This window comes from Hemibagrus wyckioides, linkage group LG06 (genome assembly GCF_019097595.1).
Source record: "Hemibagrus wyckioides isolate EC202008001 linkage group LG06, SWU_Hwy_1.0, whole genome shotgun sequence".
In the NCBI taxonomy this organism is placed as follows: Eukaryota; Metazoa; Chordata; class Actinopteri; order Siluriformes; family Bagridae; genus Hemibagrus; species Hemibagrus wyckioides.
In genome coordinates this window covers 32,198,683-32,222,137 of record NC_080715.1, presented here as the reverse complement: position 1 = coordinate 32,222,137, position 23,455 = coordinate 32,198,683, and the positions used below count along the sequence as shown (strand labels likewise).

Sequence of the window (23,455 nt, the reverse complement as noted above, 5' to 3'; positions counted from 1 at the left end):
ACCATCATAAAACCTTCAGTCTAGTCTCACACAGACATCAATCTAATCTAGTCTCAATCCAATCCAGCATCTGTGGTGGACAAACAAGTCTGATCCATGGAGGTCTCACCTCGCTACTTAAAGGATCTGCTGCTAACATCTTGGTGCCAGATACCACAGCACACCTTCAGGGATCTAGTGGAGTCCATGTCTCGACAGGTCAGGGCTGTTTTGGCAGCAAAAGGGGGACCGACACAATATTTGGCAGGTGGTCATAATGTTATGGCTGATCACTGTGTGTGTGTGTGTATTTAAAAGAAAATGACACAATATTCGATTTTACAGCTTCTATAACCTGCACAGTAAACATCAGAGGAAAACATTTTTTACATGATTAGTGTTTATTTAAAATACTCCATCTGCAATTGATTTCAATTAAAAACTGACAAATTTCACAGCTAGTAGCCTACATAGTAAGCAAAAAGCAAAAAAAAAAAAAAAAAAAAACCCCAAAAGTCTTGAGTCAGTTTTTGTTTCTATGTAGACGGGTCATTGGTTGTTGCAGGGGACGGCACCGGTGAGAGATCTCTACCGGAGTACAGGAAGGAGACCGTTTGAAGTAGGCCTTGATGTCGACCGAGGGAACCGGAGCCGACACGGTCTTAGGAGAGCACGGCGTTGGACCTGCGGATGCCCACCAGGTTGTCTGCGCTGAAGGATCTCCTCATGGCGGATCTGCTCAGATCTTTGTACTTATCCTCACACAGTCTGGAGATCGCCTGCACCGGAAAAAACCAGACACGTATGCTCAGCTTGACGGCGCGATCAAACCACAACCCGAGAGCGTACAGATGGCTCGAATTGACTGCTCCTTACCTCAAGTTTCTGAGCACGCTCGTTACTCAGAGGCTCCAGAGGGAAACTCAGGTTGTTGTCATCAGCCAGGGAGCGCAGATCAAAGTAATACTTGGCGTAGACGCTAGCCGGTACGTTGATGTTGAACTGAAGGAGCTCTAGGAAGTGCCTCTCCATCTCATTCCTGATGGATTAGAGTCAGAAAAACACTGCTTTAAGTTAAAAAACAACTCACAATTTCCTACTTACACACAACGCAGTCGAGCAACCAAAACCTGTTTAACCTTCACACCAGAGCAAAGCTTCAGAGATTCAATGTAAAGAAGTAAGACTTTTATCATAAATAAAGCATGCAGAATCTCCTACTACACAGCTCAGTTGTATATGTTTAATACTGCATCTTATTTACCATGCCTTCATTAAGCTCATCAGATAAATACATAATTTGTGTGCCAAATTCTACATGCTAGCGGGAGAACACACTACTCTGAGGGGTGATGGCTCTTAAAGGCTTCATTCTGACAAGTTTCTACTTTACAAACTCTCCAGATGATGAAGCAAATTTCTGCTTATTCCTCATCATCATACACACGCTTTCCTCCCTCTCTTCATCTCCACACTTCTGAGAGAAAGCAGTGAGGCTGTTGCCGTGGAGACAGCAGCCCGGATGCTTCAGGGAAAAGATACACGGGGTAATATGGGGAGAAAGCGAGGGCGAGGGGGCTACCGGTCGTCAGGGGCAACAAATGGAGTGGGCGAGAGCCTGGGCCATTATGTAGGGGTGCTGAGAGCACTCGAGTCCGACCGGCACAGAGACTCACAAAGCCAACTTCAATAGACAGGATGAAAATAGAGTCGACGGAGCACAGGGCTATGGTGGAGAGGAGAACGAGGACGTGGCCTCACACACACACACACACACACACACACACACACACACACACACACACACAACAGAGAACAAGGTGTGCAAGCTAATACTTGGTATACCTCATATTTTTTTTTTTTTTTTTTTTTAAATAAATGAGTATTTGGACAAAAGCTACAAGACAAATAGTTTGCAAATATCGTACGATAAAAATTAGAGGTGCCAATCATTTTTCCATATATCTTTCCATTTAGAAAGAGTAATGTTCAGGATGATTTGTTAAAGGAAACGCTATCCAATATGTTGGTAAAGAAAAACTTTGTCTGTTTTGGTAAAGGGTGCCAATACTTTAAGAGTGAATAATAAGGAATGTCTGGTTCATCTGATTTACACATTTTTGCATTGCACAAAATGATGGGAGCCAGGTAGGTGTGTGCTGTGTCTTAGCACAAGCACACAGGCAGGCAGCCACACACACACCTCTCTATCATACTGTACTTATGCTTACACTCATGCTGACACACATTAGCGTTTTTTAATTGTTTAATCTGAAATCTAAGCACTGTTACACAGTGCATGGAAACACACACTTCACTGTGGGCCATCTCTCTCTCTCTCACACACACACACACTCACATGTCTTCTACAGTGATATCTTTGAGGATCTGGCAGTAGTCTACGTTCCACACGGCCTGATCATCCCAGACTTTAGAGGCCAGTAAGATGGCGCCCAGGACGATTCTCTTCCAGTTACATGGACAGATGTCCAGCTCGGCGTATGTCAGAAGCCGCTCCAGATACACCTGCAGTACATAGTGAAGTGTCACACACAGTGAAATCCTCTTCCAGATAAACTCTACAACTGGCTGTAAGTCTAAACAGAACAACCACTGGCTAAAAATTCAGAAAGCGATACGTTTAAAATAAAATGCCGCCCTCTGGTGGACATCAGAAGCATTTGTTTTTAAAAGAAATCCATAAGTCCTATTATAATACAAAAGTAAGATCACATGACCACACAACTGCACTGAGGTCAAGCCTGAAACACCCTTAAATATCATATCCATACAAAATGAAGGAACTCATGTGAGTAGTGGACAAACCTGGACACTAAACCAACTTCCAGTTCTATATTACACACTTTGCATTATCTTGTGCGAGAAGCTGATTCATATCATGTACCATTGTGTTTCTCGACTACTCACTCACTACGTGCTTATTACTACTTCCTGTTGTTTACACTTGCCACACTCCTATCATGGCACGTGTTGTACGTTGTCGGAACTCTTACCAGTGTGACGATGGCGCACTCGGCGGTGAGCTGAGCAGCACTGAACAGTGTCCTGACGAACCGGTAGATGAGCTTGTGTTCGGGGTCTGTGCGCGAGTAATCGTCAGGAACTTGCTCCCTCTGTGTGTTTAAACAGAATAAAGAATTCCATCAACACCTTGTGGTGGACTCTCACGGCTTGACGTGATAAAAATGTGCACAGTGCAGTACGTGAAACGCCTCCAGGCTTCGTGAAACCATATATCAAAGTTCAAAACCCAGTGAAGCAACTTTAATGAAAGATCTTTACTAAATGATAAACCAATATAAAGAAACCTTCTATTGCTAGTTTAAAAAAAAAAGCCGCAGAAGAGCTGCATGTCAGATGATGTCTATCTTCAGCTGAGTGACGGATTACTCCTTATCCAGCCGCATGTAATGATCTTTCTATATACACACACCATATTGAGATAAAGTGTAATCTCAGGCTGTCTTTCACTGACTACGAGCAAAAAATCGAAACCATCCATCAGTCTCCAGTCCAGTGGAGCAGCTCACAGGAGGATACACTTACAGACAGAGGATGCTTCTTCTCATCAAATATGTCCAATGATCTGTCAGAGTCCCTGCAGGAAGATTCCTCATGTTAGCACTGTAATGCCGAAGACATCGACAATATAGCATGATTTCATAAAAAGAAGCTGCATAAACATTGACGTACCTGTTTTTAATATGATAATATATTGCTAGAGTAACACTGCAGAGACAGACGAGAGAGAGAGAGAGAAATATTAGCCCACATCAGAGACAAAGACAGCTAGCTGACAGTGCAGTTATTCACCACTCACCAGTTTAACTCGTGTTAACAGTAAACTCACCACTTTAACGTGCTTTTCAGGTTGGGCTGGCTGACCGTACTATCGTCGATGAATATCGTCGAGCAGGAGCTGTATTTTTTGGAGAGGGGTCCAGGAGAGATCTGAGACAAAACAAATAAATTTAAAAAAAAAAAAAAGAAAAAAAAAAAGAAAAAAGAAAAAAAAGGTCAGTCTTCTAGGATCTTTCACCGATTACACTGAACAGGCACAACACTGAGCAGACTTACGTGGTTTATATGATTGCTTTTCCTCTTGTCCCGGACTGAAAGAAAGAAATAAAGTGTTTCATTTCAGATCTCTATATTTTTTCTAACAGATACAGTAGAAATCACTGATTCATAAATGTTTTGCAGAGAGAAATGTGTTTAACTGTAAAATAAATTCCACAGACCTACGCGGTATGGATTTATTTCATGACCACTGTTTACAATTTTAATAAATAAATATATTTTCTTTTTGTAAGCTGACAGTGAATGGTTCATTTACAGATGCACATACACCAAAAAAAAGAAAAAGAAGAAAAAGTGTTAATGTGTATACTAACCAGGCATAACATTACGACCACCCGCCTAATATTGTGTTGCTCCCCCTTTTGCATGCACTGTGTATTCTGACACCTTTCTATCAGAACCAGCATTAACATCTTCAGTAATTTGAGCAACAGTAGCTCGTCTGTTGGATCGGATCACATGGACCAGCCTTCGCTCCCCACGTGCATCAATGAGCCTTGACCGTCCATGACCCTGTTGCCGGTTTACCAATGTTTCTTTCTTGGAGCACTTTTGATAGATACTGACCACTGCAGACCGGGAACACCCCACAAGAGCTGCAGTTTTGGAGATGCTCTGATCCAGTGGTCTAGCCCTCACAATTTGGTCCTTTGTCAAACTCACTCAAATCCTTACACGTGTCCATTTTTCCTGCTTCTAACACGTCAAATTTGAGGAAAAAATGTTCACTTGCTGCCTAATATATCCCCCCCCCACTAACAGATGCAATGATGAGGAGATCATCAGTCTTATTCACTTCACCTGTCTGTGGTCATAATGTTATGGCTGATCAGTGTATATATGTATGTTTTTAAATATGGCACAGAATGCGCAAAGAGAGTAAATGGAAAAAGAAAAAAAAACCTTAAAACTAACAAATCAAGCCAAAGTTTTGTGTTTCATTCATTAAATGCTGAAGCAGAATTAAGTGAAATTGTTTGGCGTGTGCTGCTATGGACTCACCATCTGTCTGTGACTTGCTGAGGAAGATGGTGCTAGCCCGAGCATGGTCTGAAGGATTGGACTCTAAAGCCAGATCTGAGCAAACAAACAAGAAAGAAAAAGGTAAATAAAACATCCATTTCATAATAAAATCTCAATCAAGAGTGAGTTCATCAAATGTTGCCCACTCTGTGAAACAAGATAATATATATATGTAAACCATTTCATGGCACAAATCACATGTTTGTAGTCCACTAGGCACATTTAATGTAGGAAATGCGTATTGGTACGTCAATGCTGTTTAAGAGCAATAAAATGAAATAAAGAACACCAGACACTGTGTTTTCTACATGGAAACAGAGACAAAGCCTTCAGTGGTGCTGGTTTGTAATGTTCTAAATGACCGTCATAATTCTACTTGACGTACTTGGATAAATATTGCAGACTTAACTGGAGCCTTATAAATATGAAATGTGATCTGAGACAGAGCTTCAGTCAGGTCATACAGCCTGATCCAGCTATAATGCTACAGTTGGAGCAGCGTTCTGCTGCTGCTCGCGCCGGCCGCGGTACTGAGGGGAGGAGGGAGACACAACGAGTGCTTTGTGGAAGTAGAGGAGAACACAGTACCATCACTCTTTATAGCCCTCCTACACCATGAATACCAGGAAATAAGGGAGACATGCAAGGGTGCATCTAATCCACCCCAGACATTTTACTTACATTTATATTACATTTGGACCTTCATACATACTGACAAACTGAGCAGCTGATGGTTCGCTCAAGAGCCCAGAAGTTTTAACTTCTGATCAGAAGTCCAACATCTTAACCACTGAGCTACCACTGCCCACTGAGAAACTGTGCACAGAGTACAGATAAACTGATATGATTTTTAATTCTCTAACATCATGAAGCCGTCAGAATTAAATCAACAACCTAGTCTCAACCCATCTGTCTGAACTTCACATCTGGCTTGGGCAGCAGGGTGGGCAGTGGGTAAGTGTTATCTCCTCACAGCTCCAGGGCCCTTGATTTGATCCTAATCACAAGGTTCCAGTCAGTGTGTGTCCAAGTGAGCTTCCTCTGTGTTCTCAAGGTGTGAATGAGAGTGTAAATGCGTGTGTGTGTGTGTGTGTAGTATTCTATGCTGGACTGGTATCCTGTCCAGCATTCCTTTTATTAGGCTGTGGAACCATCACAACACTGACAAGGTGAATGTGAGATGAAGGAATGAATGAATGGCCTCTGGTTTACAGAGACTACAGCGAGGAGTGTGATGTGCTGACCACAGCTCACCTTGTGCTCAAGCTATAAAATATTAGCATCTCAATGCTCAGTGCTACTTCTGCCAAGTTTGAGTCTTTTGACCATTTGAGAATCATTTACTCAAGACTCCACTCCCACTCTTGCTGATGAAGTGGATAGAACTGGACCCTAAAGAAGATTAAAGTCTGCATGCTGGTTGATTTGGTCAATCTCCTCTCTCTATTAGCAAGCTAGTCAATGAATAGCGAGGAGGAGACATTGGTGGAAGACAGGCACGCTTGATAACACACTTATCGATTGACGTTAATTGTTGATCCAATGCAGGAGTGAGGGACAATACTGACCCCTGACCATCTGGGAGGCACAGCTGGAAAAGTTTGCATCCTAGTTTAGCACGTTTGTTTGATGTTTACTTGCTAACTTTCTGACCTTTGCAAAGGCAAATAAGACAAAAGGCTTGGGAAAATTTCAGAAATTTAGCCTGGATCTGTTGGATAAGGAGAGCACAGTTTAATCTAAAGCCCTGTTCAGACCTAATAAGCTGTCTCGGGTGACTGATTTTGATCAATTGGTCAGTAGTATGGTTGCTATCCTCTGTAGTAGCCTATATTTAGCCAGTGGATGGCATTTTCTAATCAAATTGCCAGGTGCATAGGACACTAAATAAATGCTTCACTTATACAGTCACCTGATTGTGCAGCATGGTGAGCAGCTTCTGCTTGGCCAGTCACGTTTGGTCATGCGTTTTCAACAATCTTGCTTGATTTGCATTTAGTTGGCATGTAGCAGGAGGGTGACCACATGCTCTTTGTGTTTGGGGATCACATCTGACTACAGGGCTGTAAACCCATACCTTAAAAAAAAAAAAGTTATTTTAATGGGGTAACTGTAAACCTACAACTCTGGTGACTAGATGGACATCTGATGTTGTCTGGGATTCATTACACCACAAATGGAATGTAGAAACACGGGTCATGACTGCATCTGCCCCCATTCCACACCTGTATTTAACGCTGTTCCAAAGTGACCAAAGCTGGTCACTTATGACTTATATCAGTTTTTCGGTTAAGCTTTCTGAATACAATCCCATGCATTAAGCCGTATTGGGTGCAGACGACTTCATTCAGTCAATCTCCTAACAGCTGAGCGCACTAAACTGGGAGTGCCACGCTGCCAAGTCTAAAATAAACCCATGGGGGTTGGGGAGCAGGGCCCTCTTACAGAAGCAGAGATGCCCGAGTTCAACATGCGAGGTATGCTAGGTATGGGCACGCTTCTCTGATTAACAGGCATTATCCGTTTCTCCATGGTAACCCTGGACAACCGTATAAATAAACTCAGCGACTCGTATCCGTTCTTAGTAGCCCAGTGGATATGCCTTCCATGCCCAGTACCATCTAACGTAAATATTCCAGAACAGCGGGAGAGATGGTGGATGAGGGTGTGGCCATCAGCACTTCACTGGAATGGCAGAAATAGCACAGATATTCAGGAGTCTTGGCTGGCTCGCTGCACATTCCCCTTCTTTTCTTGCCATCTCAGGGGAACATGCTGGAATGTCCTAATCACACAGACCTACTAGCCAATACCATGTGCATGGCAATGTGTGTTTAGACTCGATGCTAAAAACCTGATGTCTGCTGCATTGTCCCGTCCAGGATGTTCCCGAAGGACAAAATAAACAGCCGTAATTCTTCAAAGAGCTTCAGTAGGAAACTAAAGTTGTGTCTGAGTACAACGTATACAGGTGATTTTTAATGTTTCTTAGCTTTGTCAAGTAACCAAACCCGCAAGAGCCTCGACTCACTGCAGAGTACTCCTCGACCATAACCCGAAAAACATGACGTGAGGCAGTCAGAGAAATCAAGGAACACAACTGAATAGATGACCAGACTCCAGAACATTTACTAAGGCTGCATGGCATGGATGTGTTATTTAGATTACTGTACAGGTTTAAATGAATCACAATTAAATGGAGAAGCATTAATGGGAATGCAGGCCAGGAAAATCCCAGGAATACACAGCAATCCACTCTGAGGAGACATTGGGAAACTCTTAGGGAAAGAAGACAATAAATCACTCGAAAGGGTAGAACATGGTTTTGATTAGCACAGTGAAGCAACAGCAGGAAACGTTATATATATATATATATATATATATAAAAATTAAACAGGCTGAACACTGATGTGGTTCAGAAATGAAATGACCACTGGAATCTACTGTAAGGGGAAAAATCTTCATGAAATTGGTCATTTACTGCTTTTTTTCTCCAAGAGCAAGATCATTAATGGTGTGCTGATAACATGCTGGGTTTAGAGTGAGAAACTGCTTCAGTGACCACTTCAGAAAACTTGTATATTGGCACAATACTGCTGTTAGTGTAAAATTGTAATGATTACTAAATGATTTACTGTGCAGTCTCCCGTGTTTCACGTGTGCCCTGTGTGGTCAATCAGTCTGTGAGGAAACTCAGTACTAGTGTTGTGGTGCAGAACAGCACTGGACTTGTGAGGTCAATCAGTACCAAGCCTGTAGGGTCAATCAGTACCTACCATCGGGCAGTTCCCGGTCGCTGATATGTTGCAGGTACGGCCCGGTGTCTTCATTCAGGTCAGCGTTTAACTGATAGTCCTCGAGGCGCTCGGTGGGTCGCGGGAGTTTCGGACTTCCGCTGGGAGACACGCAGCAAGACACCGTATTCCCCATGATGCACCGCGCTCAGTGCAGAGCCCCAAAACCCAGTTCCTGTGTAATTCACACTGCCCTCACTCCGGACATCAGTGGTTCATCTAAAGGACCAGTGAGACGGGGCTTAGTCACCGGAGAAATTCGGCTCGGTGCGCGCTAAACAGACGGACAGTCACTGTTTATCAAGCTAACCAGCCAACATGAGGAACGGGGCTCCGGCGTGTGTATGCGACTGCGTGCGCTCTCATTCGGACACGGTACGGGAGCGCGCGCGCACGGCACTCAGAATAAACACAGCTGGCTAACTTAATCCAGCTAACTACTTACCAAACGGCTACCATAAAGTTACCTACCTCTCCGTCTAATCCTACGATCCATAAACACTGACAGCTCCGTATCAGTTTTCATACGCAGCTATCTGAACTCATACGAGCTAATCTAGCCATTGTTATCCCTTTAGCCCGATACGCTAATTCAGCTAGCTAACTATTCATTATTTCTGAATGGGCGGTCATTTAGCCTTCAAGCTAGCGGGCTAGTCTGTCCCTTTAACTGACTAGACAGTGAAGTTCTGAGCTGCGCAACGCTTCGGATATGTAAATTAGCAAAGAGCAGACATGTAACTATACGTTGATAAACCTTGCAGCTTCACCCTGTAGAGTCCGATATAGAGTCGGGGCTCGGTACCGGATCCCCCCCCCCAAGTCTCCGCAACGAGGCCTCAGCCCCACAACGTCCGCGGGCTGTGCTTCCGCTTCGGAACAAATGAATGGACACACTGCCGGTGTTCCAGCGACGAGAAATCAGATGTAACTTTCCTTTTCTTTTTTTCTTCTTTTAAAGTTCAATTTCTCGCACCCGGGTCTTTTTAGGCTCCCTCTTGTTATCCCCTCCTCCACTCCACCGGCCAGTATCGCAATCCGCTGCCCGTCGCCGCCATCTGTTCCGCCACCGAAGCCACCAGGACCCGCCTCCTTTAAAATTCCTTCAATGACTATTGGCCGTCCAATCATAATAAATCCAGAAGTTTGTCTGTTATTGGCTGAATTGTCTGCCACTCAAAAAAGTTCTGGCCATTGGTTTGAAACCCACCCTTTTACCATAAACTCCGCATTCAGGGATCTTTTCAGTTCACCCCATCTTCTGTGTGTAGTAGTGATGGCGATCCCGGATCTTTTCAGGAACTCAGATCATAAAAAGAGCCGACTCTTTCGGCTCCAAATCTAGCGCTATTTATTTCTAAACCTGACCCAAGTTTGCGATATTTTGACCAGAGATCGTTCTCAGTCGCCTAGCTATGACTGATAGCTATGACTGATTTCGTGAAATACTACTCTACTTTTTTTATTGATCAAAATAACACTATTTTGTATTGCATCTCAGAAAATCCATTAAAAAACAATTGCTAAAATAGCACAGCGAGCACGAATTCATACATACTGTTGTGTCTGGGCTTTATTAAGAAAACAAACAAATGAACACATACAAATAAATTTAATTGAATCGGCTCTCAAAATGTACCTAAATGAACCGAAACTAGGAGTCGATTCTGTGTCGAATGACACATTGACTAGTTGATCCATCCTCAGTGTACAGTTCTAATAAAATGACATTAATATTATGATGAGCTAGTCTTTATGCAAATTACGATTACTCTCACAGGAACAACAATACAATCATACACCACACATCAGTCAGTGTTTTTAACAGATTTGCAAAATGATGACTGTTCTTTGCAAGGCTAATATTTTATCTTATGCCTTATTCACTGATATATTTGAATGTAAATGGTGTAAAGCCTCTCATACCATCTCTTTTGATTAACAGTAAGACATTTTGGAAATCTATCTACTCACTTAGATGTTTTACTGAATTAAATGCTACCATTATATGTCCTATACTAAGAGGAATGATGTAAAATATGATCTGATCTGATTAAATATAATTCTAATTTTTTGGTCCGTGTGCTGCCCGGTCATCAGGTTTGTCTGTGCTGATTTGGCCCACATCTAATTCTACAGAGGATGAAAAAGTTGAATAGAAGTGTGACTGACTTCAATATCTGTGAAGTGTTGTTCAAGTGACGCTCATTTCAGTAAAGACGTAATGTGCATGACTTCAGCTGTAAGTAAAACCACATTTGATTAACTCAATAAAAGTAGCACATATTAATAAATAAATAAATAAAAATCACAGGATATTCACAATCTAGTCTAATTTCAGTGCTGGAAAAAATAAAGGAAGCAGTTTGTCCACGAAGGCTAAAAGAAAATGCTTTAAAAAAATTTCGAAAAATTGGAAAAGGATTATTTTCGGCTATAAAAAAAAGAAAATCCCATCAAACCCTAAAATGATAAATAATCAACTTTCCGTTATATTACCAATACAGAGAAGAAATGCCTTGCAGTGAAATTTCTAAGATCTAACACCTTCATCCTACAATACGTACAGTTATTTAATCTTTATCTGCAGGGACTGAACTATTTCTCTGCCAGAGTGCTGAAGCTGGAGCTGTAGGCTTCAGGGAGCTTCAGGAGTGTTCACCTGTCAGGAAATAATTGCTTTTGTGGATGAGGAGCAGGTTCAAGGTGTTCTGTGTCAAATTGCATATGCTATTTTTTTTCATGCTCAAATCTGTACAGAGCAAGCCTGCTGGTGAGAGATTACTTCAATAATTTGCTGTGCTTCAGTCCGGTAGTACAAATTACACTGTGGGACAGAAAGAGTAACTGGTGGCAGCTTTGGGCAGTGAGTTATAATGGCTTTGGAGCTCTATGATAAAGCACGGGATTTAGCATACCATCAGAGTAATAGTTCTCATGTAAGACAGCAAAGTTCAATTATAAGTTGAACGTTCTCAGTGAATCATTGTGGAAAAGGTAAAGCCCTAAAAGCATGTGACTTGGATAAGGGAACTGTTTGGAGCGCTCACTGTCAGTTTTTCTGTGATGGATTTCTTGATCAAATCAAAGAGATGTTGTAGGAAATGGCACTGCTGGACACAAAGCATGGGAACATTCTGTTCTATTCTATATTAGATCAGCAACAACAAAGCAAAAGATTTATATTAATGCTCCAAATTAACAGGTTTAACCTTTGATGTGTTGACCCTGTGATCCTGACCCCTCCAGATCTGCCAGATGCACTACTTCTGGATGAAGTCTCATCACTTGGATAACCAATGGCTGCTGCTGAGGATGACCCCAAATGAGATACATGAGATTACTGTGGATTGTTCCAGTTAGAAACCATAAACATGGCTTTGGACTGCAATGTTTCTCTCAGGTCTCCATTACTGAACAGCTAATAACTGGTTGATGACCTGGCTATACAGTTACAAGTTTCTGACCATACAGTATACAGTTATAGAAGAGAAATGATTTATAATCACACTATCCAGGGTCACCCAGGGATCTGGTTGATCTCAAGCTTCTTTTTTTTCTCACCATCTTCTTCTCTGGCTTGCTCATGAGAAATAATTTAGATACCTTTTATTCTGAATTGACATACACCGATCAGGTATAACATTGTGATCAGTGCCAGGTGAGGTGAATAACACTGAAAATCTCCTCATCATGGCACCTGTTAGTGGGGGGGATATATTAGGCAGCAAGTGAATATTTGAGTGAGTTTGACGAAGGGCCAAATTGTGATGGCTAGACCACTGGATCAGAGCATCTCCAAAACTGCAGCTCTTGTGGAGTGTTCCCGGTCTGCAGTGGTCAGTATCTATCAAAAGGATCCTTTAAGTCCTGTAAGTATCCATGTAGGCCCCACCTCATAACTTACAGGACTTAAAGGATCTGCTGCTAACATCTTGGTGCCAGATACCACAGCACACCTTCAGGGATCTAGTGGAGTCCATGCCTCGCTGGGTCAGGGCTATTTTGGCAGCAAAAGGGAGAGAAACACAATATTTGGCAGGCGGTCATAATGTTATGGCTGGTCAGTGTAAATATAATTAGGTATAAAGCATGTAGTGGTCTTCAATAAATCAAAAATGGTCAATTTTATAGCAATATGTTGTGGTATAAGAGGAATAAAACACTTTAGGATATAATACAACTTGTTAACAGTAACTCGTCTGTGGATGGGATCACGTCACATCATGAACTTTTTAGAAAACAGTCGAAGAAACAGCAGATGAGAGAGAAATGGTTTCCACACACTGGTTTTATATGAAATAGCTGCCAAAAATGCAACAGTCATGGTAGACTAACAACAAATATTTGTACCCTCTATTTATGTGTTGATGCATCAAATACAAAGACATCAAATCCATAACCATTGTGACATGATGCAAAAAAATAACCATAGCGATATCAAAGTTAAAAAATAATATACAAAACAAGTTTAAACATGCTGTAATGACAATAATAATAATAATAATAATAATAATAATAATAATAATAATAATAATACTTGTTATACAGTATGCTAGTCATTAGTTCAACTGCTTAAGACAAAAGTTAACATATCTGTGTATATAAAAACAAAGAATGCAAGTCCATGACATTTAAAAATCCTTATAATATTTAATCGTATGCGGTCAGTCTTTATGCAACCCAAATGCCCGAATTAAGCCCACTGTAACACTTTGTGCTTGAGTGGAACAGAAGCAGCCCAGATCAGTACATCGACATCCCATTAGCCATGAATTCAGCCAAGTTTGGCAAACACACCTGGATCCTCTACACACACACACACACACACACACACAAACCTAACTGCACATATTAAACACATCAACATTCTCCCTTTTTGTGTCGCCTCTTCACAGTCCGCCCTCGGATGCACCAGCACTTGCAGCAATATTAACAAATATGGTTCGACTCAGAGGCACAAAGTTGCTTCAATCCTAGAAAATTTGACACTGAGGAATGTGTTTGCCTGTTCCGAACGGTACCGGGAACGCAAAATAACTCGATTTAGAACAAGTTTAATATCCAAAAGAAGGGGAGAAACCAGATCCAGTACAGTGGATCACTATTGGCCAGAAGCAAGGCTTCTTTCGTAACAAAATGCAGTAAAGCAACTCGACTCAAAACGTACAGGACTGGAATAGTTTCCTATTCAAATACAATACAAATATTTTCATTTATAAATGCCTTAAATTCTCTTCTTCTGTTTTCATACAGTTATTTAATAAGGCATCCAAAGTAACCATATTTTTACAGTAGAAATGTGTAGATAGGCCAAAAAAAAAAAATCAAAAAACAAAACACGAACTTAAACATTTGACACCAAATATTAGTAACAGTCCGACAAATATAGCTCAAAATCTGATGCTTGAGAAAAAAAATCTCTCTCATTCTCCACTTGGACATTCCTGACTGACCCTCATCACCCAGAAATGTTCAGATATATTTAAACTGAGTTGCTTGGACAATATATTCAGGTGTGTTAAAAGCGTCCCTATCTCCAGATCAGTTAGGCGTTCCGTCTACACCAACACGTTAGCATTAACCAGTACGTGTTTCCCAACAAACCTAGAGAGCTTAACAAGAGAAGCGAGTCAGAGGATTATTTACGTCCTAGAACGCCTTCACCCTGTTCATTTGTAAAGACGTGATCCGTCGGTGCAGAGATTCTGGCCATGGGGATCATGCCCCTGTGTGTTCATGGGAATTTCCAGGCAGTCTGAAGCATTTTTTTTTAATTTGTTTTTGTTTTTTTTAAAAGTATATTTAGAAAACATGCGTTCCGTCCAGGGAGAGCTCACACACAGTCTCTGTACACGTACACAGAAGTCCACCAAATGCAAACATGGATGAGGACATTACTCGGATTTATGGCAGTAGAGGTCTTTGAGAGCTTTCAGTTCCTCAATGAGAGTTTTGTTCTGGTTCTCCAAAACAGCCACGCGGTTCTCCAGACACTTGACGTATTCCTTCTTCTTCCGGCGGCACTCTCGGGCCGCCTCCCTGGAGACACAGATGAAGCTCTAATCAGCGTGGATTAATGACAACATTCCATTTAATGCTGTTTAGTGGAAATGAGTGTAAGTGTGACGCACTAATTTCCAAATCCCATTAGGCATAAACATTCTGATCAATTAAAGCGATGACACATGAGAAGCGTAATCTGCTGATACGGGACCAAAATAAAGCAAAATAACAGATCATCCTGAAGGCTGATTTACTCTACGTTTACACATATTCCTATAGAGAGGGGGATTATGGGTAAACAGCTCCTATTTATTATTCCTACAGCGAATATGTCGTGTTTTTTTTGCACTGTTTGCACAAGCTATATATGTGTGTGTGTGTGTGTGTGTGCACGTTATGTGAATGGGTTAATTTTACTCTTTAGCTTTCTTTAGAGTTCTGTGTTGTCTCATGTAGCACCAGGGCCCTGGAGGAACAGTGCTTTTATTTCTCTATGCACTGCGCCAGTTATATATGCTCTAAATGAAAATAAAAACTTCTTGAATTGTATTGTTTTAGCTCTTCTTTTCTGTATAATTCTGTGTGCTGTTCACATGACAGCGCCTCCTGGAGGACATGCTCATGTTACACATGAATAACTTCATTCTGTGTCTGAAGTATAAATCACGCCTTAATTTCTTTAATAAATGTCTGTACCTGTTTTTCATGAGGCGCACTTCTCGTTTGCGTGTGGCCTCCTCAGCACCTCCTTGGCTGGGCAGAGCAGGCGATGAGGCCATGACCACGCCGGGGCCGATGGTACTCGCTGCTGCCGTGCGGATCTGGTACGCTTGAACATCTCCTGAAGCAGCTGTAGAATGAAGCGCACAGAGATGCATATGCCAGCTTTAAGATAAGAGCGTTTCTTGTGCTCGAGATCTAGTCTCGGACTCCTGAATTGTAGTGTTAGTGTGTTCCTGTTAGAGCAGCTCACCTTGAACCACCACTTGGTTGCTGGGCACCAGGATCTGCTGGCCGTCGCTTGTCTGGGCATACTGCAGAATAGTGGTGCCCGGCTGCGCAGCCGCTGCGTTCGTCATGGTCAGGGTTTGCAGACCTTGCACACCGTCTGTGCCGTTGTTGGCCAGCTGAATGGCTCCTCCCTGTGTGATGGCAACTAGAAGATACAGAGAAGCCAGTGTGAACAGTGTTCTCTGAGTCCTCATTGTGAAAGTGTACAACAGTGGATGTAGACACTAGTGAGACTGAAACATACTGTACTGGCCACTGCTGGTCTGATAAATGGGTGTCGGCACGGTAACTGTAGTGATGGCAGGTGCCGTGTCTTCCTCGGATTTCTCCTCCTCAATTCTTGGTACCCCCGGGGCATCTGATGACAGGTCATTTAGAATCTTCCTATTGGCCAAGGGAGCAAATGCGTTATTAGCTTTCCAACACGCAACGCTGTGCTGTGTAGATAACACTTACACTGCTGCACTCCCACGTACCTGTAGGAAGGGCGCCTGGAGAGGATCTCTCTGCGTTTCTGAGAGTCAGTCACACTGTCCACTGACTCCTGCGAATCCTCGCTCTCTGCCACTGTAGAGATCTGACCAAAAGATACAGACCTTGAGATGTTGGCATACTTCAGCCACCATAAGGGTGTGTGCAAAATGCCCTAAAGTTGCTTACAGATATTTCAAGAAAGCTTGACCTAACAATCGGAGATATATATATATATGCAGTCTACACAATGAAAATTAAAAAATGAAATGGTTAATGGTTTTACATTTTATCAATGATAGCGAGGCTTGAATGAAAAAGAAGCTTGCATGTATTTACTGTCTCACTAACGGAAAATATTATTAGCTTCACTATTTGGAGCGCAGCCACTAAATGTCACAAGTCACACAAGTCATTCCAGCATTAAGCTTAAGGAACGTTGTCGTCGTCCTTCGGCTGCCCCGTTTGGGGTCACCACAGCAGATCATCCGATCCGTATATTAAATTTTGGCACAGGTTTTATGCCGCATGCCCTTCCTGACACACCCCTCCCATTTTGACCGGGCTTGGGGCCAGCGGCATTGAGAGTAAACCCCACAGTGGCTGGACTGATTGGACTTAAAGAATACTTCATGCAAATATGCTAATGTATCTCTTCATCTCTCACTCTGTGCAAATACTTCACAGTAACACCTCCATCTTTACACTGTGATCTGGACATTCGAATAATTTGCGGAAGATACTGACCTGGACTGCCTGCACCTGTGGGGACTGAATGACGGAGGGCTGTGCGGCCTGGATCACTCCGTGCACCTGTACTGTCTGCCCATTAGGCAGCTGCACCAGGGTGACGGTGGGGGCAGCAGCAGTGGTGTGTCCTGCACCCACAGTCACCTACACACAAAAATAAACACACACACAGTTTATTAAAATCATGAAGGCATAAGTCCTGCAATCAATTTAAGCTTGACTTAAATACTTCCGACATCTAAGGAAATTCACGTCCGCTGCCATTAACATGATGAGCCGTTGCCCTGTGCTTGACCCGGCTACTCTGTTACACATCTAGATACTGCTACGTAACCAAGCTGACTGCTCATGGTTACCTGAGTAAGCGTGGCGATCTGGGCCTGGGTGATCTGCTGGGCCTCAGTCTCAGCCACAGCCGTGTCTGCACCCTGCTGGGCCTCCGCTCCCACCTCCATGGTCATCGAGTTATCTGCACACACACCACACATTGCGTTATGGACCAGAGCTATTCCTACAGCACGGTTTGGTCCTGCCGCTTTTATACTGTCTCCATTGTTCCTCTTTCTTCTTTGTATTCTTAGTTGTGTTTTGTTGTTAACCCTGAAGACTGAACCCTGGCTTTAGAGGCTCAGTAGTAGGCTTTTGCTTAAGCGGTATAGCAAACAGCTTAAACTATATAACTAGACAATTAACTACTAAAGTACCTTAATGACACATTATTAGGCACATTATTCTTATTTCGACATTCTACAAATTATTTAAATTTTTTTGTAAAGTAGTGTCACTGATTGTGTGTCTCATAATAATACAAAATACCATTTTTTTTTAGTCATAACAGGCTTTATTTTCAACAACATGCATATTTACAAATGGACATTCCACCATGAACTTATTCTTAAACAACAATGGAGACTTCACTGCCAATCAACAAATAAAAGGGGACGAATTTGTATTTGACAGCAAATGGAAATTTTTCCTGATGAAATACACTATATGGCCAGGCATTTGCGCACATCTGACCATCACACCCATTCCCCAGGTCCAAACCTGTTGCAGCAGGACAACGCTTCTGTGCACAATGCGAGCTCCATGAAAACATGATGTAGTAAAACTGAAGTGTCCTGCACAGAGCCCTGACCTCAATCCCACTGAACACCTCTGGGATGAACTGGAACACCAACTCAACCTCAGACCTCATCACCCAACATCAGTGTCTGACCTCACTAATGCTCTTCTTTAACGCTTCGTGAATGATCACAAATCCCCATAGACCCACTCCTACATCTGATGGAAAGCCTTGTGGAGATTGCTGCAACAGCAAAGGGTTAGGGACTAAATCAGGAATGGGAAGGTTAAGAAACAAACAGGAATGTGGTGATCGGGTGTCCACAAACATTCGGCCATATATTGCACTAGGAGGATCACCAAGGTGTTTCAGTTTACTGGAATAAAAAGTTATATATTAGCCGATTAGAAATAAAACAAATGCACACTTACAACCATGTGTAATCTATTTCATTATACATCCTCACTTCCCTTCCAGGAGTCTTATATCTTTCCTCTGAGGACACAAAAAAGGACGTGTTAAAAGAGGTACCTCTGAAGTGACTGACCATCATTTTCAATGACCATTTAATCATTTGTAAAAAGGTGTGTAAGCTATCTATCTAGAACTTGTTCAGCCTGCATTCCCCCTTTTTTTTTTAAAATACAAACACATTCAATAACATGACAGTTATGCAAAGCATTCCCAGCTGGGAAATCATCCAGGAAGTGCTTTGTTCGACAATTCCAAGCGTCATGGACAGCGTCTGGACAGTGTGTTTGTGCATGTTTAAATTCTGTCAGGTAAATGAATACATATTGGCTATAAAGCCAGCGTGATGATCGTGTTCTCAGGAGCAGTCGAGACAACAGTTATAAATCATCGCTAATTTCTAAAATGCCCACCTTTCTAAAGCCCCACCTTTATTTATAGCTGCAATCTGTTCATCCTACATCCAGGCCCAAGCCTGCTGACAGCGCCTTCCGTCTGCTGGGAAAAAGCGAGGCAGCGAATCGATGCTTTCAACCTCGGTGAACTTTAAAGCAGCTCCTGTGTGCTGAGACAGGAAGACTGCACCGCTGTCACAGGATTGTACGTTTAGCTAAACAAACCGCATAGCAGATATTTTCCTTTCGTCTCTGTGAGCAAGCCTGGGGCAGTTTACAAACCCAAAGAAGGGGTAGTTCATTTCTGATCAAAGAGAAGGAGTGTGAAATAAACTGAATTGGGATTCCCTGCAACTGGACTTAGGCCATGTCCACACTAATACGTTTTGGCCTTCCGTCCACACTGAGACGGTGTTTTTAGTCAATGAAAATGCACAAAATCTTTTTGAGAAGTGGATCAATTTGTTTCGCGTCGCAGTGTGGACAGCGACAATGGAGGCTTTCAAAAACGATGCCGCATTTTTAGTCATGTGACAGTCATGTGACCAATTCAGCTTGCTTACTGCTGTGTTACTTGCAGCAACAACTCCACCTCACCGTCGGTCCATTTAAAATATTTGCTGCTTTTCCTTTGCGTTTCAAAGAGCCGGAAAGTAAATAAACGCCAGGTGGAAATGATGCAGGTGGAAGCATCTTACGTTTTACTCGTGCACAGTACAGGGACTTGTTTGGGAAAGGATGTTTTTGGGAAACGACTGAAAACAAAGTAGTTTAGACAAAAACGCCGTTTTCAAATGAATCCGGATTAGTGTAGATGTAGCATTAGACTAAGACAGCTACGAGTGGTTTAGTGTAGTCCATGACCTGGGTGAAGGCTAGGCTAGAAAGTGCCTTTACCTGTGGTCTTTAAGGCCTGATACAGAAATGCCCTGCTAATGACTACAACTCCATATAATCCGGATTCTGGTGGATGCTGGACTGGTCCCAACATCTCTCTGGGTACAAACGAATGCAAGTCCTTTATGTGTTCTGGCACCTAGATGCTGGAAGGAGATGTTCGCTAGATGTCTGAACAACTGAGTCAACGGTGGTCTTCAAACGATATCTAAATACTACTATCTAAATATCTAAATATTCCTGAAATACTTAAACTGACACATATCATTAAATGCTTGGGTGATGTGTAATTATTACTAGAGCATCTCTTGGATTTTTTTAAATACAGACTGCGTGTGGAAAGACTACACCATATTTTTTACCTTTATGTAATGACTGGGACTGCAGGTGATTAGTGTGTGTAAATAAACCACAGAGAGGAAAATGTTCAATATGAATATTCAATAAACAAGATTTTGCACTAAAGTTATGCACAAACCTGACCACGTAAAGACCTTTTTCAAAAGTGCATGCAATTATTATAGGGGAGGAAACCAGTTACTGAGAATTTCTGGAATCCATGAAGATATTTTCTTTTGCACTCAAGATATTTCAGACAAAATCATTTCTACCCCAAAACGTACGTATTAAAAGATTTTCACTAGTGCTTTCAGACATCTGGACTCTTCTGGATGCCGCTGTACTGTATATATGTACGGTGAAGGATGCTCTCTATTTTATAGTCTCCTACTGAAACCAGAACACACAATAAAATGGTCTGCATTTGCAAGGACGTGTCAGAGAAACGATGCATCAGATTGCAGTTTTAAGTTACTGAGTTCCTGAGTGTCTAGGAAAAGCCTGCACATTTGCCATGGTTACGTGACCTACGACTGGTCAAGCACCTTAGAACAAGTGCTTATGCGTTTGTATTAAAAATAAAGTGTATGTGGAATTGTATTCATGGAATTTTGAGTGTGATGAACATAAAATGTGCTTCCTGTTGCAATAATACTCCTATGTCTGCGATTTTTACAGAGGCTGCTGATCGATAACGCTTACTACAGCCGTCCTCCAGCAACATTACTTAACAGCCACAGGCCTGGAAACCTCATCCTGTCCAAACACACTTATGACTGCAATCAACTGCTACGTTCATGCATGATACAGGATATCACATTTTAACACGCTGAGCGTGTCAGACTGGCTAATCTGATTCCTCTCTAGATTAACGTCAGAGCGCAATGCACACGCAACTGGAGTTATAAAAAAATCCTTCGTCTTGTATGGAGCAGCTACCAGTGCAGCCACGCAATACACACAAGTGTAAATGTGCTAATAAAAGCCTTCACAGCATTAAATGAGCCAAGAACGTTTTCTTAACATCAGACTGTGTTTAAATTAATAAAATTAATAAAGCACTGCGTCATTGTAGTCTTCTGAATCCTCTCACTGTCCAACAGGAGAGCCTTATTTTTATGAAATGCTTGGTGACAGAAAGGAAGAACAGAAACTGGTGTGTGATCTATTCAGTGGATTGATATGATGCGGCTTCATGACGCAGGAGTCTGACGAGACCTGACAAACTCAACCAGCAGAAAAATATGTGTGTGTGTGTGTGTGTGTGTGTGTGTCAGCACGAATCCTTTCACATCATCTCCCGAAGGCTACTGGACGAGTCTGGATAAAATGTCAGTGGCGTGGACATCCTTATAGTATCTGTCTCTCACTTGGACATTGATGTGGTATGAGTCAAAGCTTTAAAAACTACATTACATACACCTTTCTAAGTAACAGACACATGCTGTAGGATCTCAGGGATGATTTCCACAGAAGGATTTGCTTCAGTAACAATCACTAAAAAGGTCCAGTACTTTAATAAACCTTTATCTCAAGTGTTTACGTCTGTGGATAAACAACACTTTATGGAGCACTATAATATACACATTGTCCATTTATTATCTTTAATAATATCATAACACATTTTTACACTAACCTGGACCTGACTGACCGATACTTATACTCTTGTCAGGGCTTTAATTCTTAAGTTTATTAAGAAACTAGCCGCCTATGCTATTTATAATCCAATCCACACATAAAATGCTAAATACCGTGGTTAGTTGTTGATCCGGCTAAATTAAATCATAAAAAAAATAAAGCGTCTTGCTTTACACTCGACAAACAAACAAACGTTTAACCTATTAAGAGCGACTAGTTTAGCTGCCCAGAGACCTAGTAAGCGTGCTAAAATTCTAGCTAAGCAGCTAACGAAGGGGGTGGCTAGTCAGGTTAGCCTGACGAAACGCTTACACCCGGAGATGACACAACGATATCAAACACACGCGCGCGCACACACACACACACACGCACGCACATCATTGTTTGCTCGTTTCCGCTGTGCCCTAAACTGTGCTCTGGACTCGACATTTCCCCCTCTGCTCTGTAACACGGCCCCGTTCCCCCGTTCCTGGAGTCCGCAGACTCCCCTCCCTCCGTGCATGTACAACAACCCCGCCGCCATGATCTCTTTGTTTCCTACGGGCCGAACCCGACCCGAGCTCTGTCTTATCCGGGACATGCCCGCGCGCTCCCTCCCCGCCGGGACACTTTGTCTTCTCTTACCGATACACACTCCTTCCGTCACTCGCGAGCCCTCGGAGCTCCACTTTTATTCGGGCCGACACGTAAGAGACCGCGTCAGGCTACACCTCCGCCGCGTCACCGACAACAACAACGACACACTCGGAACTGGGGAGACGGAAAGCCGATCAGAGCGAGCGCCTCACCCGAACATAGGCGAAGTGCACACGGAACTTACCGAACAGTAAACGAAGATTGCCGAAGTAGACTCGAGCGTAAGCGAAATTGTCCGAAGGCTATCGATTATCTCCGAAGTTTGAAGTATGAGTATGATCCATTTAGCTCCAATATTTAAAGGAGCATTAGGTCAGATTCATTAAATTATTTTTGTAATTACATGTTTTATTAAACTATTATATTAAAATGAATTATGTTTAGGTCTCCGACGGTTAATTAGGTGGGCGCAAGAATATTTTAGAGTCATTTATTTCATTCCTTGAGCCCGCCCCCATTCCCAGCTATATAAACAAAGCTCCGCCCAGAGCTTGGTTTGTAGAATCAATCAATCTACAATTAGCATACAGTATTCTACCCTGATTTATCACGTAAAGCTTTATACATATAAACCAAACCGCCATAAGGTTAAAACAACTGACAGGTGAAATGAATAACACTGATTATGTCATTACAGTGAAACTGTCAGTGGGTGGGAAATATTAGGCAGCATGCCTACCACTGTTGGGAATACCCCGTAAGACCTGTTGTTTTAGAGATGCTCTGCCCCAGTCGTCAAGTCAAGCCATCACCATTTGCCCCTTGTCCAAGATCCTTACACTTGTCCATTTTTCCTGCTTCCAACACATCCACTTCGAGAACTGTCTGCTTGCATGCTGCCTAATGTATCCCACTCCTTCATAGGAGCTATAGGACAA

The 23,455-nt window shown here is 42.3% G+C and overlaps 2 protein-coding genes across 4 annotated transcripts; both read right to left on the bottom strand.

The window, feature by feature from the left end:
• Positions 1-447: 447 nt before the first annotated feature.
• Positions 448-10,028, bottom strand: ccnyl1 (cyclin Y-like 1). Of its 2 annotated transcripts, none has more exons than XM_058392620.1 (10): positions 9,878-10,028; positions 5,083-5,163; positions 4,078-4,112; positions 3,851-3,951; positions 3,694-3,729; positions 3,547-3,598; positions 2,994-3,113; positions 2,339-2,505; positions 856-1,018; positions 448-758 (listed from the first exon to the last, which is right to left on the bottom strand). In XM_058392620.1, exons 1-10 carry the CDS (start codon positions 10,026-10,028, stop codon positions 642-644), a joined length of 1,023 nt encoding a protein of 340 aa, XP_058248603.1. In that variant the 3' UTR covers positions 448-641. The 2 variants fall into 2 exon arrangements, with proteins under 2 accessions (XP_058248603.1, XP_058248601.1); XM_058392618.1 differs by lacking the exon at positions 9,878-10,028 and adding an exon at positions 8,880-9,814 and having other exon boundaries at positions 453-758; positions 5,083-5,157.
• Positions 10,029-13,170: 3,142 nt separating this feature from the next.
• Positions 13,171-22,720, bottom strand: creb1b (cAMP responsive element binding protein 1b). Of its 2 annotated transcripts, XM_058393349.1 has the most exons (9): positions 22,566-22,696; positions 18,633-18,696; positions 17,492-17,604; positions 17,133-17,279; positions 16,391-16,491; positions 16,159-16,298; positions 15,877-16,059; positions 15,600-15,753; positions 13,171-14,939 (listed from the first exon to the last, which is right to left on the bottom strand). In XM_058393349.1, exons 3-9 carry the CDS (start codon positions 17,594-17,596, stop codon positions 14,795-14,797), a joined length of 975 nt encoding a protein of 324 aa, XP_058249332.1. In that variant the 5' UTR covers positions 17,597-17,604; positions 18,633-18,696; positions 22,566-22,696; the 3' UTR covers positions 13,171-14,794. The 2 variants fall into 2 exon arrangements, with proteins under 2 accessions (XP_058249332.1, XP_058249331.1); XM_058393348.1 differs by lacking the exon at positions 18,633-18,696 and having other exon boundaries at positions 22,566-22,720.
• Positions 22,721-23,455: the final 735 nt, after the last annotated feature.

Excerpts from the sequence above, each read along its gene's own strand:
- creb1b (XM_058393348.1), bottom strand. The coding sequence starts at position 17,596 with ATGACCATGGAGGTGGGAGCGGAGGCCCAGCAGGGTGCAGACACGGCT. Across the intron at positions 16,299-16,390 it reads TCCAGGCGCCCTTCCTACAG|GAAGATTCTAAATGACCTGT; the intron begins GTACGTGGGAGT and ends CTTGGCCAATAG. Across the intron at positions 14,940-15,599 it reads GTGCGCCTCATGAAAAACAG|GGAGGCGGCCCGAGAGTGCC; the intron begins GTACAGACATTT and ends CTGTGTCTCCAG.
- ccnyl1 (XM_058392620.1), bottom strand. The coding sequence starts at position 10,028 with ATGATTGGACGGCCAATAGTCATTGAAGGAATTTTAAAGGAGGCGGGT. Across the intron at positions 3,952-4,077 it reads AAAGCAATCATATAAACCAC|ATCTCTCCTGGACCCCTCTC; the intron begins GTAAGTCTGCTC and ends GTTTTGTCTCAG. Across the intron at positions 759-855 it reads AGCGTGCTCAGAAACTTGAG|GCGATCTCCAGACTGTGTGA; the intron begins GTAAGGAGCAGT and ends TTTCCGGTGCAG.